At 33.6% G+C, this 17,222-nt stretch overlaps 8 protein-coding genes across 8 annotated transcripts; 3 read left to right on the forward strand and 5 right to left on the reverse strand.

The window, feature by feature from the left end:
- On the reverse strand, positions 1-1,220 carry EIN_470200 (hypothetical protein; the record flags this gene model as incomplete). Its single annotated transcript, XM_004183074.1, has 1 exon — positions 1-1,220. A coding segment is annotated over one exon (1,220 nt), but the record flags the coding sequence as incomplete, so codon positions are not given.
- A 608-nt stretch (positions 1,221-1,828) lies between these two features.
- On the reverse strand, positions 1,829-2,626 carry EIN_470210 (hypothetical protein; the record flags this gene model as incomplete). The annotated part of the gene is made up of 1 exon (XM_004183075.1): positions 1,829-2,626. The coding sequence occupies one exon, from the start codon at positions 2,624-2,626 to the stop codon at positions 1,829-1,831; it is 798 nt and encodes a 265-aa protein (XP_004183123.1).
- Positions 2,627-4,004: 1,378 nt separating this feature from the next.
- On the reverse strand, positions 4,005-5,020 carry EIN_470220 (hypothetical protein; the record flags this gene model as incomplete). Its single annotated transcript, XM_004183076.1, has 2 exons — positions 4,005-4,354; positions 4,687-5,020. The coding sequence occupies 2 exons, from the start codon at positions 5,018-5,020 to the stop codon at positions 4,005-4,007; spliced, it is 684 nt and encodes a 227-aa protein (XP_004183124.1).
- Positions 5,021-5,184: 164 nt separating this feature from the next.
- EIN_470230 (hypothetical protein) lies at positions 5,185-10,530 on the reverse strand (the record flags this gene model as incomplete). The annotated part of the gene is made up of 4 exons (XM_004183077.1): positions 5,185-6,655; positions 6,752-9,025; positions 9,073-9,899; positions 10,081-10,530. The coding sequence occupies 4 exons, from the start codon at positions 10,528-10,530 to the stop codon at positions 5,185-5,187; spliced, it is 5,022 nt and encodes a 1,673-aa protein (XP_004183125.1).
- A 352-nt stretch (positions 10,531-10,882) lies between these two features.
- Positions 10,883-11,830, forward strand: EIN_470240 (hypothetical protein; the record flags this gene model as incomplete). Its single annotated transcript, XM_004183078.1, has 1 exon — positions 10,883-11,830. One exon carries the CDS (start codon positions 10,883-10,885, stop codon positions 11,828-11,830), a length of 948 nt encoding a protein of 315 aa, XP_004183126.1.
- A 707-nt stretch (positions 11,831-12,537) lies between these two features.
- Positions 12,538-14,401, forward strand: EIN_470250 (hypothetical protein; the record flags this gene model as incomplete). The annotated part of the gene is made up of 2 exons (XM_004183079.1): positions 12,538-14,076; positions 14,207-14,401. The coding sequence occupies 2 exons, from the start codon at positions 12,538-12,540 to the stop codon at positions 14,399-14,401; spliced, it is 1,734 nt and encodes a 577-aa protein (XP_004183127.1).
- Positions 14,402-15,532: 1,131 nt separating this feature from the next.
- On the forward strand, positions 15,533-17,023 carry EIN_470260 (poly ADP-ribose glycohydrolase, putative; the record flags this gene model as incomplete). Its single annotated transcript, XM_004183080.1, has 2 exons — positions 15,533-16,476; positions 16,630-17,023. 2 exons carry the CDS (start codon positions 15,533-15,535, stop codon positions 17,021-17,023), a joined length of 1,338 nt encoding a protein of 445 aa, XP_004183128.1.
- Positions 17,024-17,176: 153 nt separating this feature from the next.
- Positions 17,177-17,203, reverse strand: EIN_470270 (Hypothetical protein; the record flags this gene model as incomplete). Its single annotated transcript, XM_004183081.1, has 1 exon — positions 17,177-17,203. A coding segment is annotated over one exon (27 nt), but the record flags the coding sequence as incomplete, so codon positions are not given.
- Positions 17,204-17,222: the final 19 nt, after the last annotated feature.

The following is a 17,222-nucleotide window of genomic DNA, read 5'->3' on the forward strand; positions in this document are numbered from 1 at the left end:
CACACTTCAATTTTGTCGTCGACGATGATGATACTTTTAATGAGAGTCTGGTTATAATGCAACAACACCCGTTGTAAGCAGATCATCCCATTCTCCGTCATTATAGCGGAGATGTGTCCTTCCAGAAACGTCATCATTGTCATGATAGTGTCGTGTGACGGGGTTTTCTTTTCTTTGATAACAGTCTCGTTGATCCACTTAAAGAGAGTTTCGGGGAAGTCCAAGACGTCGACCAGTATCACGCTAATTCGAAGGACAAGTTGTGAAGGGATAGAGAGATGTGTAGATTCAATATAGATGTTGATATACTCCAATACCGTTCTTAATAATTCATCGTCGGGAGACTTAATGTCACTCTTCTCAAGAGAATCAATCGCCAATTTCATACTAAAAAAGTCTCGATCGATGCCCGGGCCATCGCCACGGACTCGTAAACACTTTGTTAAAAGTTGCAAAGGGAGTACCACGTCGATATTTTCCTTCAGTATTTTATTCATGATATCTACCGAGATGTCTTCTATTGCATGCATCGACATGATTTGAAAGATCTCTTCAATGTTATTTAACCACACCTTCCCTTCATCTTTGTTGTAACACATTCGAACACATTTCTGCGAGAACCCAACAAGTCGCTCTTTACTCGCAAACTTCAAACCACTCTTCGAACACACAACTACAAAGTGTGTGATCAAAGGAACAACTATCTCAGAACTTCCTTTGGTCTTATTTAAATACTTAAAGATCTCCTCCGCTTCATCATTTTGCATGTAACACGACGTCTTCAATAACAAATCGCCGATTTCACTGCAATAACTCGTGTGAAGATGATTCGAAAGAATCGAAAGGAGTAAACCCTCCTTCAAATTTTTGGTCTCCGCCATAAAGACTATCGTCGGAAGACATACCCCAAAGATCTGTTTATCTGCCATGTCAGAGGTCAACATCTGCCCAACTATCACCCCATTCGCTTTAAACCAATCAGTTAACCCTTTCCGAGTTAGCTCAGCCTTCTTCTCCTCAAAGCGAAATTGAACCGATTTGTTCGGAATGATCCGGTTCCGTGGTATCCCCTTGCCTTGGATCTGAACAACAAACTCGCCTAGTTCAGAGAAGAATAAATACATCTCTTGTTTCGAGGAGACACTAATACTATTCTCTATGAACTCCTCAAACGTTCGCTTTTTCTTGTCTAGTAATTTGTTGGAAGAGTTGGACGTCATCCCCTCTCACCTTTTCGTTCTGAATCTCTCCAAATCAAAAAATTAAAACTATTTCTTTCGTTTTAATTATTCAAAAAGACAAAAACAAAGTGAAAATGTGGTACTATTAAGTCTTAAATAATTTATTATTATTGTATAGTTCTGAAAAAACGCTATTTTTCGTCATGTTGAAAAAAGAACAGCTGGTTGATTTATTAGTTTAATGTACTAGTTTGCTAATACTGATATTTTGAAAAGGTTTTTATTTAGAAGTTGACAATTTTTATTGTATTTGAGACGAAAAAAAAACATGTATTTTTTCTTTCTAAATAAATTATAACATTTCTATTATTAATTTACTATTAATTTTTTTCACCATTGTTTTTTTATCTTTTCATTTTTATACTATAACAATAGTAATAAATATAGTTACTATTTTTAACTATTTTTTTAAAAAACAATTTTTTTTGATAATAATTAAACTACATTAGTATTATAAATATTACCATTTTTTAAATTACTACTTGAAACAATAACAATGGTTTTAATTGTAATATTAATATAGTTAAAAGAATCCATTAAATAACACCCGACCAAAAAGTTAGAATACATTACTATCTCTTCTTGTATTAAGACGGTAACTTCTTATCCCACCCGAAGTGTCTTGACACATGATTTACTTCGACATGACCTTTAGATGCTTTACAGAAGAATTCAGCAAGAGTATCTTCCGACTCACTTCTATTGACAAACTTAAGTAACCTTACAAAAATAAGTGCTTCTTCTCTCGACCTCAAAGTTCCAAATGCACCAAAAGCGGAAGGCACTGTGAATTTAGTGACATTTTTTGGTCGACGACCTTGATACGCTATTTTTGAGTAACACCGTCTTGTCTTACTTCGATTTGTCAATTCCAGAACCCCATTAAAAGCATGTAAGTTGTATGTCTGGTCGTCTTCCGCAAACAAGAAATAGTCCGACTTAGCATCACTCAAAGCCTTAAGTAACCCATTTAGAAAATAATAATTGATTCGCATGTGCTTCAAGTATCTGTCCCACTTCCATCGAGGATTTCCATTTCGCAAATCCGTCGCCGAGTAAAATTCGGCGACCCAGTCAGTGAAATTCGTGCCATCCTTTTCTATTGGATTAAAGTGCAGTTCTTCCACATTTATAGATATGTCAAATGTTGAACTAAATTCAGTAACAACGTCATCCATATCACTGAACGTACAATTTTGACACCCTCGTATAAAGAAGATGTTGCGGACTGATAAGTCTCTGGGGAGATGTTTGAGAGCTTCAGAAAGATCACGCATCGATCGTTTTAACATGGGTCGATTCTTTGGACCAGCTACCACAATGATAGATAGAGTCTTTGATAACACAAACGATTCAATAAGAAGAATACACAGAAATAATTGCATTGTGGTTCAGTTCCTGCAAGTCTAGTTTGGCTCATTTATTTCTTTCGTTCTCTTTTGGGTTCTCTTTCCAATTGACTAAATTAATCAAACATTTTTATTTGTTTACTTTTCATGTTATTATTAGAAAATACAAATCAGCTTTGTTTTCGATTGTCAAAAATGTGTTTATTACGTTTTTGTTATTTATTACATCTCATTTATTATATTATATTTATTTATTTAATTTATTTTTTATTATTTATTACATTACACCTTTGTTATACAAAAATTAAAATGCGATTATTGAAAACACATTTAAACATCCAAGTGTGTAAATTCTAAAAAATATTTGTTGTTTAGTATTCATAGATAATAATTTATTATTAATACACTAATAATATAATTTAAAATTGAAGTATTATATAGTTTTATGAATGTTAGTTTTTACTATATTTTTAACTATTAAAGCATGAAATATAATTTAAATGTTATTAAGTTAAATTCAAGACAATGATTTAATATCTTTGTTATTTGGTATCTTGTTGAGTATAAGAAATGGAATAATTCAGGTTAACATTATAAAAAACTATTCATCGTTTCGGTTTTTTGCAAATATTACCTAATGCCAGTTGTTTACACAAAATTAAAGCCATTTGTTGCCCATTAAATAACATTAAAAAATGACTCTTTACAAAAGATAAATGAAATTTAAATTCAATCAAAATGTTGTTATTTGGTGTAATAAATGTTAAGTCTGATTTTGAAACAAAAACATTGTGTAATTGTTATATTTTAAACTTTTTAGGATATTAATAGTAAAAAAGGTATTTTTCTTTTTTCAGACTTGTTATTTAGACAAGCTGAAAAAAGTATGAGTTGAGTAGTTAAAATTATAAAATTGTAGTCATTTTTATATTAAAATATCGGGAAAATTTCGACAAAAAAAGACAAACATTGTTTTACTTTTTACTTGACAATTTGTGTTAAGTTACATTGCCAAATTTTTTTAATTCAAAACCAACAAATAAATAAATTATTATTAATAAAACAATAACATATAATAAATACAAATTATTAGAAAACTGTAATAGCATTGACAAAACCCATCAATATAATAAAAAATACTATTAAAAACACAACAAAATTTATTATTAATAAATTAAATAAATTTTAATACTAAATGGTAAATAATACTATATAAAATATATTAATTATTGTACAGTATTTGTATAGTTTTCAAATTATTATAAAATTGAATAATTCAAAATACTATTAAGACAATAGTTCTTATGTTTAATTAAAACAATTATTAAAGACCTCTAACCATACAAACTATATATTAATCAATCAAAATTCATATATATTACCAATATATATTAATATATATATATTAATAATATTAATCCACAATATTACAAGTTGTGTTACTCACAACAAAAGGTTTGACTTTCTTCGACTCTTTATCGCCAATGATTTGTTTCATTTTTCCATCTATCAGAAGTGACGACACAATAATTCTTCTTGTGTTCTCAAATGCTGAGCACGCTATAGTAGAGTCCATTGTTGAATAAAATCCAAGCAATTTATTTTTCCAATAAACCTTTTCAGCTTTGGTCGGGGTTTGGCTTCGAAAGTAGACAACAGGGATCTTTTGGGCAACAACGTGAATCTCTTGATAGAGCCAATCAAGTGATCCTTCACATATAACTTTTTTCACAGCTAAATTAATGGACGAAATTATTACAACACCTGTGACTTAATATCATAAAATTATAGTATAGTTATTGTTTATTTATAACTTTTTGTTTTGATACTCGTTAATTGCTGATTTTAATTAAAACACTATTTGAATTTAACGATTATATTGTTTAACGATCTTATTTTCAATGAATAGTACTGAATAACTCGTAAAATATAATAAAAAATATCGAAATATCAACTTTATCAAATAAATAATAGACTCGTTAATTATATTTAAAAATACAAAATTTTACCTCGTTAATTTATTTGATGAGCAATTCCCTCTTTTATGTAATGAAGAAGACAAAGAAAAAGATCGAGATGAATAAGAAATTACAAACTATCTACAGTACACCACTCCGTCAACTTTAGAGCTCCCATAATTTCCGATTTTGTGGAACACTCGCTGATAAAAATGCGTTTGATGCACTCAGTGAGAAACCTTTTTTCTAACACACTGACTCGCTCGATAACGTTTTTGCAAAAGTTGCGCCCATCAATTTGGATGATATGAACTTTACATTGGGGATTGAACACTACCAAATTCGCAATCAATTGGTTCCGCAACTCTTCCTCCCCCGACCCAAACATACTGAAAATTTCAACTTCACGCTTGGGCTCAAGAACACACCCAAACGACTCAAGAAGGTTTGTCTGGAAAGTTGGCTTTGACATGTGAAAACGATTTAATTATATTAGTTATAGTATTTTCTCCTTGAGCGATAATAGATATAATATATTCAAATAAATAGTAATAAAAATATTTATTTGTTACTATTTATTTATTACTAAAACAGAATCTATATTATTATAAAAAAATCAATCAATCAATAAAAGAATCACACAATATACTGCGGGGTGCTTCCCTCTTTCAATAGAATTCTCTGGTCTGTGGTGAACAACGGAGCGTAGTATACGTCCCACATATCCTTACGACTTTCCCAGAACTCGAGGAGCGCGCGTTTCTTAGCAGAGATACACGAATTTACAGCAAAAGGCATTGCCGCGAAGTCGACGAGTATGTTCACAAAGAAAGGAGGGATGTCAGTCTTGTATGTCCCAATGAGAGCACTCACCGCCAATATATACGCATGTTGATAATTCTCGTTCCCGCCCTCCTCAACTTTCTTTTTCAACTTCTCAATAAATTCGCATATTAACTCGATGGGGTGGAAAATATCAAACACTGCTAAAATAGTGTCCGCAACAATGATTCTGACTTGTAACAGTGGCGACACCAACAACTCAAACATCGTCTCCAACACTCTTCTGATCTTTTCTTCGGTCATTCTGAATTCGTGCACATAGATAGTGACACTAATGTTTCGAGCCAATATACCAACCTGATTTTGTGAACATGCGTTCTCTTTTATTGTTTTCAACAGAAATTCCAAAAACACTCCGAACGACTTTTCTTCCATAAATAGTGGCGAGTAATTATCGAATATTTCCGCGACATCATCCATTACACCGTGTGTTGAAGTTGCATACGATAACAACTTTACATACACTTTTTCCAATAAATTCACGGTATCTTCTTTGATGATAAAACTTTGCTCATAACTCGGGAACAAAATTTTTGGAATGATTTTGTACTGTGGCGGCAACGCAATTGCGTTATTATTATCTTCCCGTTTCTCGGGCATTTCATTGACGAGTTTCTCAAACACCTCCATAAAGTTTTTCATCTCTTCTGGGTATTGCATTTGGTATACCAAACACTTTGACCCAAATGTGATCGCGCACTCTATCAATTGTTCAATTGGGTTTCTCACAATCTCCTCGAAGATAACAAGCGCGGGGTCTAGCAAGTCAAATCGCGCTCGAGATGCCGTCAATATATACATCTGTGAGAGTACACTTCTTTTGCCCATAGCAATCAGTTCAAATGGTTTTGTGATTCGTGGGTCTGACCGGCACGAAAACATTGCGTGCAACCGGTTAGCATACGCATAAGCGTCCTCATATTGTTGACTCAAAATTCCATCCATTATCTGTCCCAATCGTTCCGTCACCTCTCTCATTTCTTCAATCTCAAGCATCTCATTTCCTTCGAGAACTATTTGGAAGAGAACCATAGCTTTTCTAAATTCATCTTTGTTTTTCTTTGACAATCTCTCCTCCGTCATATCCAACAGCAAATTTGACACTTTCTTCCCGAAAATTTGGATAAATTGGTGTAATAACAAATAATCGTTCAGTGAGATATATTTCCCTTCTTCATCATCTTCGTCCCCAACAATGTCATTCGTCACTATAAATCCCAAAAGTGTTATATACTTTTCTAGTTTCTCTTTATCATCAACAAACCTATTTGTTATTATATTTTTATTATAGAATTATAATACCATTTGGATTTGTTTTGTGAAAATGTTTTTTAAATTGTTTTCAAAATACAAAACAAACTTCTCGAGTCTTTCCTTAATATCTTGTGGAATGTCAATACTTTTTTCTACTGCTGAGAAAAGTCCAGCTTCCCCAAACTTTGACGTGAACTCGTTGATAAGGTGGAGGTTGTGATGTTCTGAAAAGTCATCAGTTTTGAGATCTTGCGAAAGAAGTTCTGATTGAGTGATGCAGAACGTCTTCTTTCGAATCATTTTGGCAATCTCTTTGAAATATGTGGAACGATCGGTAGATTTAAGGACCAAAAACAGACCACGTTTCTTGTCGAAGTTCTGTATGCAAAGTCTCAAAATTGTACCATACCGTTTTGGCAATGGTAGAGGCATGAGTAGTTGTTCAAGGGAATAGTAAATTAGCGACACTGGGACGACTTTGCCTCGCTTCATCAGATACATTGAAACCACTTTGCTCAATATCCGATGCATCAAAGGATTAGTGTTACACCCCTTATACAATAGTTGCATAAAGTCTTCTGGAAGCTCTTTAATCTGGTGGATGTTACACGTCTCCACAGCCAATTCAATTTGTGAAACCAGAGTTGTCAGCGCGACGTCGCGGAAGACAGCGAAGTTGTTCAATTCGCTTTGGATGAAATGTTTAATGACGTCAAAGAGAAGGTAGATGTCCTTCACTTCCAAGTGGTTGACATACGTGCACAAGATCTTCAGTGCAAATATGTACGAGTTGATGTTATTCTTTGTAATTTCTTTTGGTAAGTTTGCCATCAACTTCTCGATGATTTCCTTCGCTTGTCCATGACGTAATAAGTTACATGAGTTTGAATATTGGTGGAAATCTCCATCGCAAATATTAATAGTGAGCAGTTCCTCTTCGATGAATAGATCAACGTCAAGTTGTGTGTACAACAAGTCATAAACGAATGATTGTAATTGATATAAAATACTTGTCGCTTGTTCGTAAAAGATGATAGGTGGAAATTTGGTGTGGAACGTTCGTTTCGTCGGGTGGATTAAAAATGAAACGGAACTTGGTGTGTAGTTCTGGCTTTGTTTCCTCAAATACGTCCGCAGTATTTTCAGCAACTTCTCGATGATCTTTTTGTCGTCCAAAAAGAGCGTTCGAACGCGTTTAGAAATTGCTATCATAATATGACCAACACTTTCCCAGTTCATTTTTCTCTCGTACACTGACTCCAACTCAAATCGAAGGCACTCGAACTCTTCTGGCAATTGTGCTTTGTGTTCTCGAATGTCGTACAACACAGAGGCGGCCTCTTCAAACACTTCGAGACAACTTAAGACGTGGAGCAAATCGTTTCTTTTTCCTTTCAGTGTGTCGTCTTGCATCTCTGCAAGTTGTTTTAGTTTCTCGAAATTGTCATACACAAACGTGTTATAAAATTCTTGGAAGAACTTGTGGTCGCTCTGGATTTCCGGGTCCACGTGAGTGTCTTTAGTCAGCTCACAGTGACTCTGGAAGACGATTGGAAACTTCGGTTTGAATAACGGAAGTGAAAACACCATCCCGCCGATCGCGCAAATCTTTTTTCCGCACTCGATGGCCTTTTCCTTCACTTTGTCTTTAGGCGAGTCCAAGAAGTGATTGATAACAAACATGACTGTTTTCCCGTATTTTGTGAAATTGGTTCTGTGCGCTAACGACGTGCACAGAATCGTGAGCCAATAGATTTTTTCGTTTGTTGACAATTCGTTGATAACAATGGTCTCGTTCTTCCTCTCGCAAATTTTGTTCAGTGTGATTTCAATCAATTCATTCGCAAACTTCTCCGAGTAGTACACAAAGATTTCTACTATGACGGACAAACACTCGACTAACACCGTACTCTCGCTGATATGTTTCAAGATCTTCCCTTCTATCACTTTACGATGATCTCCTTCAATATGTAATAACGTCTCAATCGAGTTGTAGTATTCATTCCCAAGTGAAATCGCTTCCATGTTCGATCCATTTTTCATCATCTCGAGCATCGACCCAAAGTACTCGACAATGATCTCCGGAAGTAAATAAAAGACGCCTTTCTGGACTGAGTCTTCACTTACATTATCGGGTGGGGTGTCGACTATATAAAACCTTCTTGAGAGCACCAAAAACATGTCTCCGACGATCATGTTGATTTCAGACACATTTGGGTAATTCCTGTGTAACTCAAATACTATTTTAATGATTTCTAAAGCTGTTTCATCATTCTCGTCAACTAATTCATCGAAGATTTCAATGAATAAAGATACTACTATTAAGTACGTCTGGAAGTGGTGCTCGTCCGGTTTACTCGACAACACTCTCCGTAGTCTTCTATGATCAATTCCTTAGTATATCTTGGTTCTATGACATTCACCCACTTCAAAATATCTTTGCAAATCATCGTGACGTTATCCATGAAGAACATCGGCTTCAGTGTCTTAAAAATCGAATACACAAAATGCCGCACACAGGTGGTCCTCATCTTCTCGTGCAACTTCTCATGCACAAAGTACACAACAAGCGATTTAATAAATGAAATGACAGAGACAACTCCGTCGTTATCATCAGAAACAGCACGATGGACACTTTCAAAGAACGTTCTGATTCTCAAAAGAGTCTTTGGGACCTTCAAATTCTCTTCTTCCATCTTTGCATCGGTGTGTTCTGTATGTTCCCCATTCAATTGAAGAATTTCATTTTTCAATAGTGCGATGATCAAGAGCGACGAGACGCCAATGAACTCCTCCTCGTCCGGTTTGAACACTACAAGGCCTTTAAACGGGTTATTAATTCCGTCCAAGACTCCATCGCCGCCATTAAATTCGTAGAAGATGTCGTGGTTAATTCTGTCAAACAAAAAGTTGATAAAGTCGTCGTCGGGTAAGAGCTCCGTGTTGACTAAGATATCGGACAAACACATCATGTTGAAATAGTCCTTAGCATCCGACGTATACCCATGTTCCCATTCCTTCACCATGTCATTCAAAAAGTTGTCGTACGAAAGGGATGGCATGAACGCGTTGATTAAATACGTTTTCTTCAATCCATTATTCGAATTCGGGAAAATCCGGATCCTTTCAATGATTTCTTTTGCGTCACTCAATTTAAAAAAGTTCTTGAAATGAATGAGAAGAAGGCCCGAGAGAAACGGAAGATCCGCTCCTTTATTAATCTTTTTGAAAGATGGTTTGTAGTCGAGTTCCAGCTATATATGAGTCCACCATTTTATTCTATTTATTATAATAATTTATAATAAAAAGTCCACTTTTTAATTATTAATTATATTTATAAAATTGAACGTGTTCCAATATAGCGTGACGAGTAAATTGAACCCGTCAAAATTTTTTTTAAAAATTTTTTAAAAAACTTTTAAAAATCGAACAAACTCCTTTCAACGGGTCTTCTGAGTGGTCTCGAAGATAAATTAACCCATAGATTTGGTCGGCATCTGTGATAGTCGAGAACGAAGTAATGTAACTGTCGGGGACGCCAAACATCCCTTTTACATGAGCGGAGGACAAGATGAGTTCAGTAATCGACGAAATGGCTTTTTGGTGTTTTTTGTTATAGTACGAGTCTGAAATAGAGTTGTATGCGAAAGTTAAGAATTCTTTCAATTCGTCATCCGTCAGACCTATCCCAGAGTACATGAACTCTTGGAGGTACGAAAGCGTATGAGTCAGTTCAGTATAACTTTTGCTGAGTAAAGCTGGGTTGAGAGCAAAAATCGTTTTGTGTACGATGTTTTGAAGAACAGGGACGATGGGAAGATACTTCCCCAAATAACTCTCCCACAACCGTTCGATGGGCCGTTCAGGCACTCTTTCAATTTCCATTTTTTGAATTTTTGAGTTAGAACCCTTCAGTCTTCTTATTATAAGTTCAAAAGTTAGACTTAGTCCAATTATTGTGGTTTTCTTCACATTAATTTTACATATCAAATGTGGATATCATCAGGATTTTTAGCCGTTTTCTCATATGAGGTGATAAACTATAAAATAGAGTTAAAGTATTACAAATTAATAATTTAAAACAAAGAGTACAGTATAGTTAACAATAGTACAAAACAACTCGAAGATACTTCATTCTAAAACTAAATATTATTAGTTTTAGAATTATTATCAATGAAAGAAGATTAAAATGACTTTTTTGTGTGATTTAAACTGAAAAACACACACATAATTAACAATGAAAGGCATCAATTTCAAGACGCGAATTCCATACGAAATAGTGAGTGAGTGTTCTGCGTTTTCTGTCGAAGGAAAGAATGGTAAAGTCACAGTCAAGTTGAACATACCGTCTTGTGACTTTGTAGCACACAAAGGGTGGAGTTTTAAAGGGTCGTGGGTTGGGTTGTATGTAGTTGACCGCGACCAAGATTACAATTATGTAGATTCGATATATCCCGAGACGGAGAAGTCTGTTGTGACGTTTACAGGCGTTATTGATGGGATATATGAAGTCCGCTATTTTAGTGATGAGTACCATCGGATTACACAATACACTGCAAAGGTTGTTGTAGGGACGTTAGTTGTACCTAAGAAAGTCGAAGAGATATTTGATGCCAAGAGACGAGTCGTTGAAGTCACTTTTGATTGTCACGAGTTGCTTGACATGGATTGGTTTGGGTTATTTCTCGCGAGTGAAAAAAGTCAAAAAAAGCCGTTATGTACGAAGATGGTGTATTCCCAGTGTGAGAAGTATACAATCGATTTGGGCGAGTTACATTTGGAGACGTGTCTGTGTGATGGAAATCGATATGTGACGCCCATTGTCTTTCAAATCAGATATTTTCGACAACACTCGACTCGGTATGATAAAAAGATGACGTTCACGTTTGTCCCGTCGGGCATTATTAATTGTGTATTTAGTATAGGGAGAGTCAAAGCACTTTTAGCGTGCGGAAATTCTGATATAGTCGTGATGTATAAAACTACATCAAACAATTTCTTTGTCGCTGTTAAGGATGACCACAACGTCACAGTCTTCGAAGAAAAATTTGTTAATCAGTCTTATGACGGAGAATTACTGTTGAAAATCCCAGAGAACGTTGTACTGAGTGGAACATACTATATCTTTCTCTTGGCTGCAGAGACTAGACGTATCATTGCTATTTCTGAAGCTCTTTTGATTTAATAATTTACACTATTTTTTGTTTTTATATGGGTTTCTTAATATGTCTATATTGTTATATGCAACATAACATATCTATGTCGTGGAATTAATATAATATGGAATTAAAATCCGTTGTAGAACAATAAAATTGAAAACGAAAACTTTACTTTATAGAAATATATTAATTGGATATTGTCGTATTTCACTTTAATATTAATTACAATGATTGCTATTTTAACTGTAAATAACAGATGAAAAATAAAACATATAAGGTATTGTTTTTAATAACAATTAACTCTTCAAAAAAGCAGATTGTTGATTGTTGTTATTATTTGTAACTTTGTGTTTAATAAATAACAATCATATTGTTGTAACACTTTTTTGTTTATTTTTTTAAAGTTTCATTGAAACTTAGCACTATTTGTTCTTTTATTGATCATACAATTTTTGTTATACTCATGTATTTAAAAAGTCTTTAAACTACTTCTTATGTAATAATATAATTCGGGTTGTTAAAATACATGAATGATTAAATTATGTTCTATGAAAATTTAATAGTATTTCAACACAAAAAACAATTACAGACACTACTTAGAAACATTCTATTAAGCGTTTCTATTATACACATTCCTCTTTCATTTTTTTTAAATTGTAATAATTTTTATACACAACCTCTGTTTCCTCTTTTTAACTTCCACTTCAAAAACTAGAACTAAAAAATAAATAAAATGTTTACACCCTCTTCAGTTCTTTTCCACCAACAAGACAACCCACAAGGTGTTCTCAAGTATCTTCAAGAGAACAAACTTCCTGATAATCAGCTTCACCCCATTATTCTTTCTTTACTTTTAAATACTGATAAGGAAATTGTTGAGTCAATATTTAAGCAATATCCTTCTTGTCATACTTGGATTAATTCAAAAAGTGAAATACCTCTTTTTACAGCACTTCTAAAAAATTCCAACACCATCGACTTGTTATTGGAGAAGTCGGATCTTTCGTATAAAACTATTTCGGGCGATACTGTTTTACATTATATTTGCAAGTCTCCAATAAAAGACAAGAAAAAATACATACAAAAGGTTGTGGCCTCTAACATGTTTTTAATTCAATCCGAGAATGAAATTGGAGAGACGCCACTCCACTATTTGGCAGCGACTGGGACTAAAGAAGAAGTTGCTTATTTACTTTCTCTTGGTGCTACAAAGACTTACTTGACCAAAACTGGATCGATTCCATTGATATATGCTCTTGAAGCTGGGAACACTGAAGCTGCAATTTTGCTCTCAGAAGAATTATCAACCACTGTAGACAGTGACAATGGAGAAGATGCTGAAGATGATGAAAAAGAAGAGAAAGATGATGAGTCATTGAGTGGTGATTCTCTTTCGAGTGATGATGATGCCATGACTGTCTCTGTGATGGCACAAATTTCAAAAGCCGAGCGTCACAAAAACAAGAAGAAGGGGAAGAAAGATTCAGCGAAGAAAGTGAGTACATTAGAAGATCAAGTTCAACAGATTTTGAGCATCAAAAAGCCGACAAATTTGATTGAAACGGCCAAAAAAGTCAGTAAAAAAGAGAAGTACAAAATTTTAAGTATCGATGGAGGAGGAATGAAGGGGATATTAGAAGCCATATTACTGAGTCGAATTGTTAAGAAACACCCAAAGTTTTTGAAGAAAGTCAATTTGGTTTGTGGGTGTTCTGTTGGGTCGATTTTGGCCTCTTTTTTGGTCTGTGGGTATGACCCGGACACCTGTTCCAAATTACTTGAGTTGATCTCAGAGAAACTTTTTGTGAATCCAAATCTCACACTGAATGAAGCAAAGTATGAGACTAAAAGTCTTCAATTTATTCTTGAGAAGGTGTTTGAAGACACGAGAATTAAAGACGTCAAATGCCATTTTCTGGTGGACTCCTTTTTGATTGATCCCGAGACAAATCCAAGAGAGTGTAAAGCATGTGCATTCACTAATCTGGAGAAGGGATATGAGAACGAAAAACTCTCGGACATTTGCTTGAGAAGTGCGGCAGCACCTACATATTTCCATCCATATCAAAACTATGTTGATGGTGGCATCTTGAATAACACACCCGTTGGAGTCAGTTGGGCGTACCTCTTTGGAGAACAAGGGTTACAATTAGATCCCAAAAATGTTGTGTGCTTCTCATTGTCTGCTGGCAAGCCGGACCCATATTATATAGATATTAACAAAATTGGAAATGGTGGATTGGTTCAGTGGGCGACTCAGATCTCTGATACAGTTTGTTGTATTATATATTATATATATAATAATATATATATTATATTATTATATTATATATATTATATTTTATTATATATTATTATAATTACTATATTGTACAATATGAATAATTAATAATGACATATAGTTCATGTACGCAACAAGAAGTTGGTCAGTCAAAGAAGGAGGAATTTACCTTGGAGATAGATGGCTGAGATTCGACCCACCACTCGGTAGAATTATAAAATTGGATCAAATAGAATTGATCCCAGAATTAAAGGAAATTGCAAATAACGTCGATTTAACTGTCGTCGATAAGTGGCTCGAGAAGTATTGGGACTAATTTATTGAAAGTTGATTAACTTTAAAATAGAGTAAATAACAAATTATAAATTAGATAATTATTATAATTATAATAATAGAAATTGTTTTATTTTGTTTGAATTTAAATAAAGTTTTCTTGGTAAAAACAATTGAAATGAACCATTTAATCAATAATTTCATATAAACCGCATTACTCGACATGGTTTTTTTGCTTCAAGCTTTGTGTTTTTAATCATTTCTTAATTCTTGTGTTTTGATCGAATAATTTAAAGATAAATCTTCAAAGCTTATAATTTATTATAAAAATAAAAGAGTTTGTAAATGTTTAGAATAATACAATAATATAAGAAAGCCAAACAATTCATATTTTATTGTTTTACAAAGAATACATTGTTATGTCTTCGAATATGATTCTTGTAGATTATAGAAGATACAATTCAAATTAAATCAATGAATTATATTGTTTAAACGTGTTTATACTGTTGTTTTTCCAAAGACTAAACCTTTTTCTTAACAATTCTAACGACTTGTTCAAAGAGCGTAACTCAAAACTTACTCTAGACATTAGACATTTTGTTTTCTAGAGAATACAGTGTTTATAATTAGCCTTTTTAACCACCAAACGTTTATTCACCACATTTTAGCAATCAAACTTCAACTTTTTTGATCTTTCTTTTTGAGGACTTCAAATTTTTGTAACAACATATTCCATATATTTCTGGAAAATACAAAATATTTAGTGGTTTTGTAACTACATCTTATAGTTATCTAGACCTCAGTATTTATAATACAACCACGTGGTTTCATTATTTCTGTTTTCTTTTCTTTTAAACAGCAATTATAAATTATAATAACATTATTATAAAATAAACTATAAAATTATAACAAATTTGTTAATGAAAATAAATGAAATAATACACTTTTCATTTTAATAAATACTAACTATACTTCTAGTATATATAACTATTTCAACACACACAAAATCATCAATAGAATATAAAATTATTAAAACAAATACAAATAGAAAACACAAAAAGCCATTTTAGCGTATTTTTTAATAAACAAAATATAAAGATTTTTCGAGGTTTTTATTTAAAAAATTTAGTAAAATTTCGTATAAAACGAGAATATGTAACTTGATAAAGCAAGTATGTCACGACGTTTAAGTAGCTCTCGTAACCAACCCCTTGTCTACATTTCTCCTTTATTTGGGGAGATACCATTTTTGACGTATTGTCCTTCCCAAAACATCACAATGGAAACGCACTTGTTCTTGCCGATGTACCAAACTGCAACGAACCAATCAAACACATTATGGTCACAAATCTTTCCTTATTTAGGAGCAACTAATATTACGGAACTGACAAGACTCTACTCATTCACAACATCAACCACTCTATCATTGATTCAAAGTCTTCCTCAAGTCGAAAGTTCACAGTTTTTTAGAGACATCTTCCCTATCATCGCTTCTCTTGCAGCAATCCACCCAAAACTCTTCCAAAACCCTTTACCTTTGCCAATAACACAGAACTCGTGTTTGAAATTAACACGTCTCCAAGTCGCTTCTCTCTTCGCGTTATCATTTTTGGGGGTGTTCAGACTCCCTTTGAAGTTCCAAGACGCCAAACAGTTTCCACGATGTCTTGGAATAACTGACAAAGTCGCGGTGACTAAATTTCGATGTTACATGGCTTACTTCTCTACTATAGGAATAGCAGTGATTAACAACGATAAAACTTTACAGGAAGTCGTGACGTACCAACGAGTCACTGCACAACCCCCAACATGGGGAAGTATTGATATCCCAATCACCAATAAAATAGATATGCGCGATGGGCTCATCGAGGACGAACCAAAAGACGTTTTTAAGTCCGTCTTCTCTTCTAAAGCGGTCGGTGGAAATGTTTTAATCGATGGATGCTCACAAGAGGAGATCCTATTCATCAAATGTCCCGAGTGCTTAGTCGCAATGTTAATAACTCCATTTCTTGGCGCAATTGAATCATTTAGAATATATAACGTTATACAATATGCTGATGTCGTCGGATACGCTGGTGAAATCACGTTCAATGGAAATATAGCGTCACAAAAGAGGTTTGTTCTTTATACTATAATTATATAGTAATTATACTATAAATATACTATACCAATCTCATTCAATTGGAACAAATATGTTGGTGTGTTCTTCTTTATTAATATTTATTACTATTTAAGTATTAATAAGTATTAATAAATATTTATAAATAGAATACACAACTTTCTTATGTTTGACGCATTGATTTGCGTTGACAAGAAACTGCAATACACTCGCCAGGGTATCGACCGTGAGTTGAATAAAGTGTATAGTGCAATTAATTATTTGGATGACGATTTGGACCATATGATGCCCTTTTCGACGGGGAAGTGGGGGTGTGGATCGATGTTAGGAGACCCGCGTTTGAAGTTTTTAATTCAATTGATGGCCTCATCGGTTTCGGGAAGAATGATGAAGTATCACCCCATGAACGATCCAGTCCATGAAAAGGAAGTCCTATTATTCCTTCATTCAATATCCTCGAAAGTAGTAACTGTTCGCTCTTTGTATAATTACATTATTCAAGTGAGTGCCTCCAACCCAGAACTTCTTCTTTCTCCTTATTGATGTTTTTTGTCTTCATTTAAACTTCATTATAAATTAATAAATTAATTAATTACTAAATAAATAATTAAATTATTAAATTATTAATATATTAAATTATTAATATATTATTAATTAATATCTCTTATAACAAAATAAAACTCATCAGATCCTTCATCACTTAATTTCTTTCAAATTCATTTCCACTCCAAGATCAGTAACG

Source organism: Entamoeba invadens, assembly GCF_000330505.1.
Source record: "Entamoeba invadens IP1 unplaced genomic scaffold scaff_1105074725099, whole genome shotgun sequence".
Taxonomy (NCBI): Eukaryota; Evosea; order Mastigamoebida; family Endamoebidae; genus Entamoeba; species Entamoeba invadens.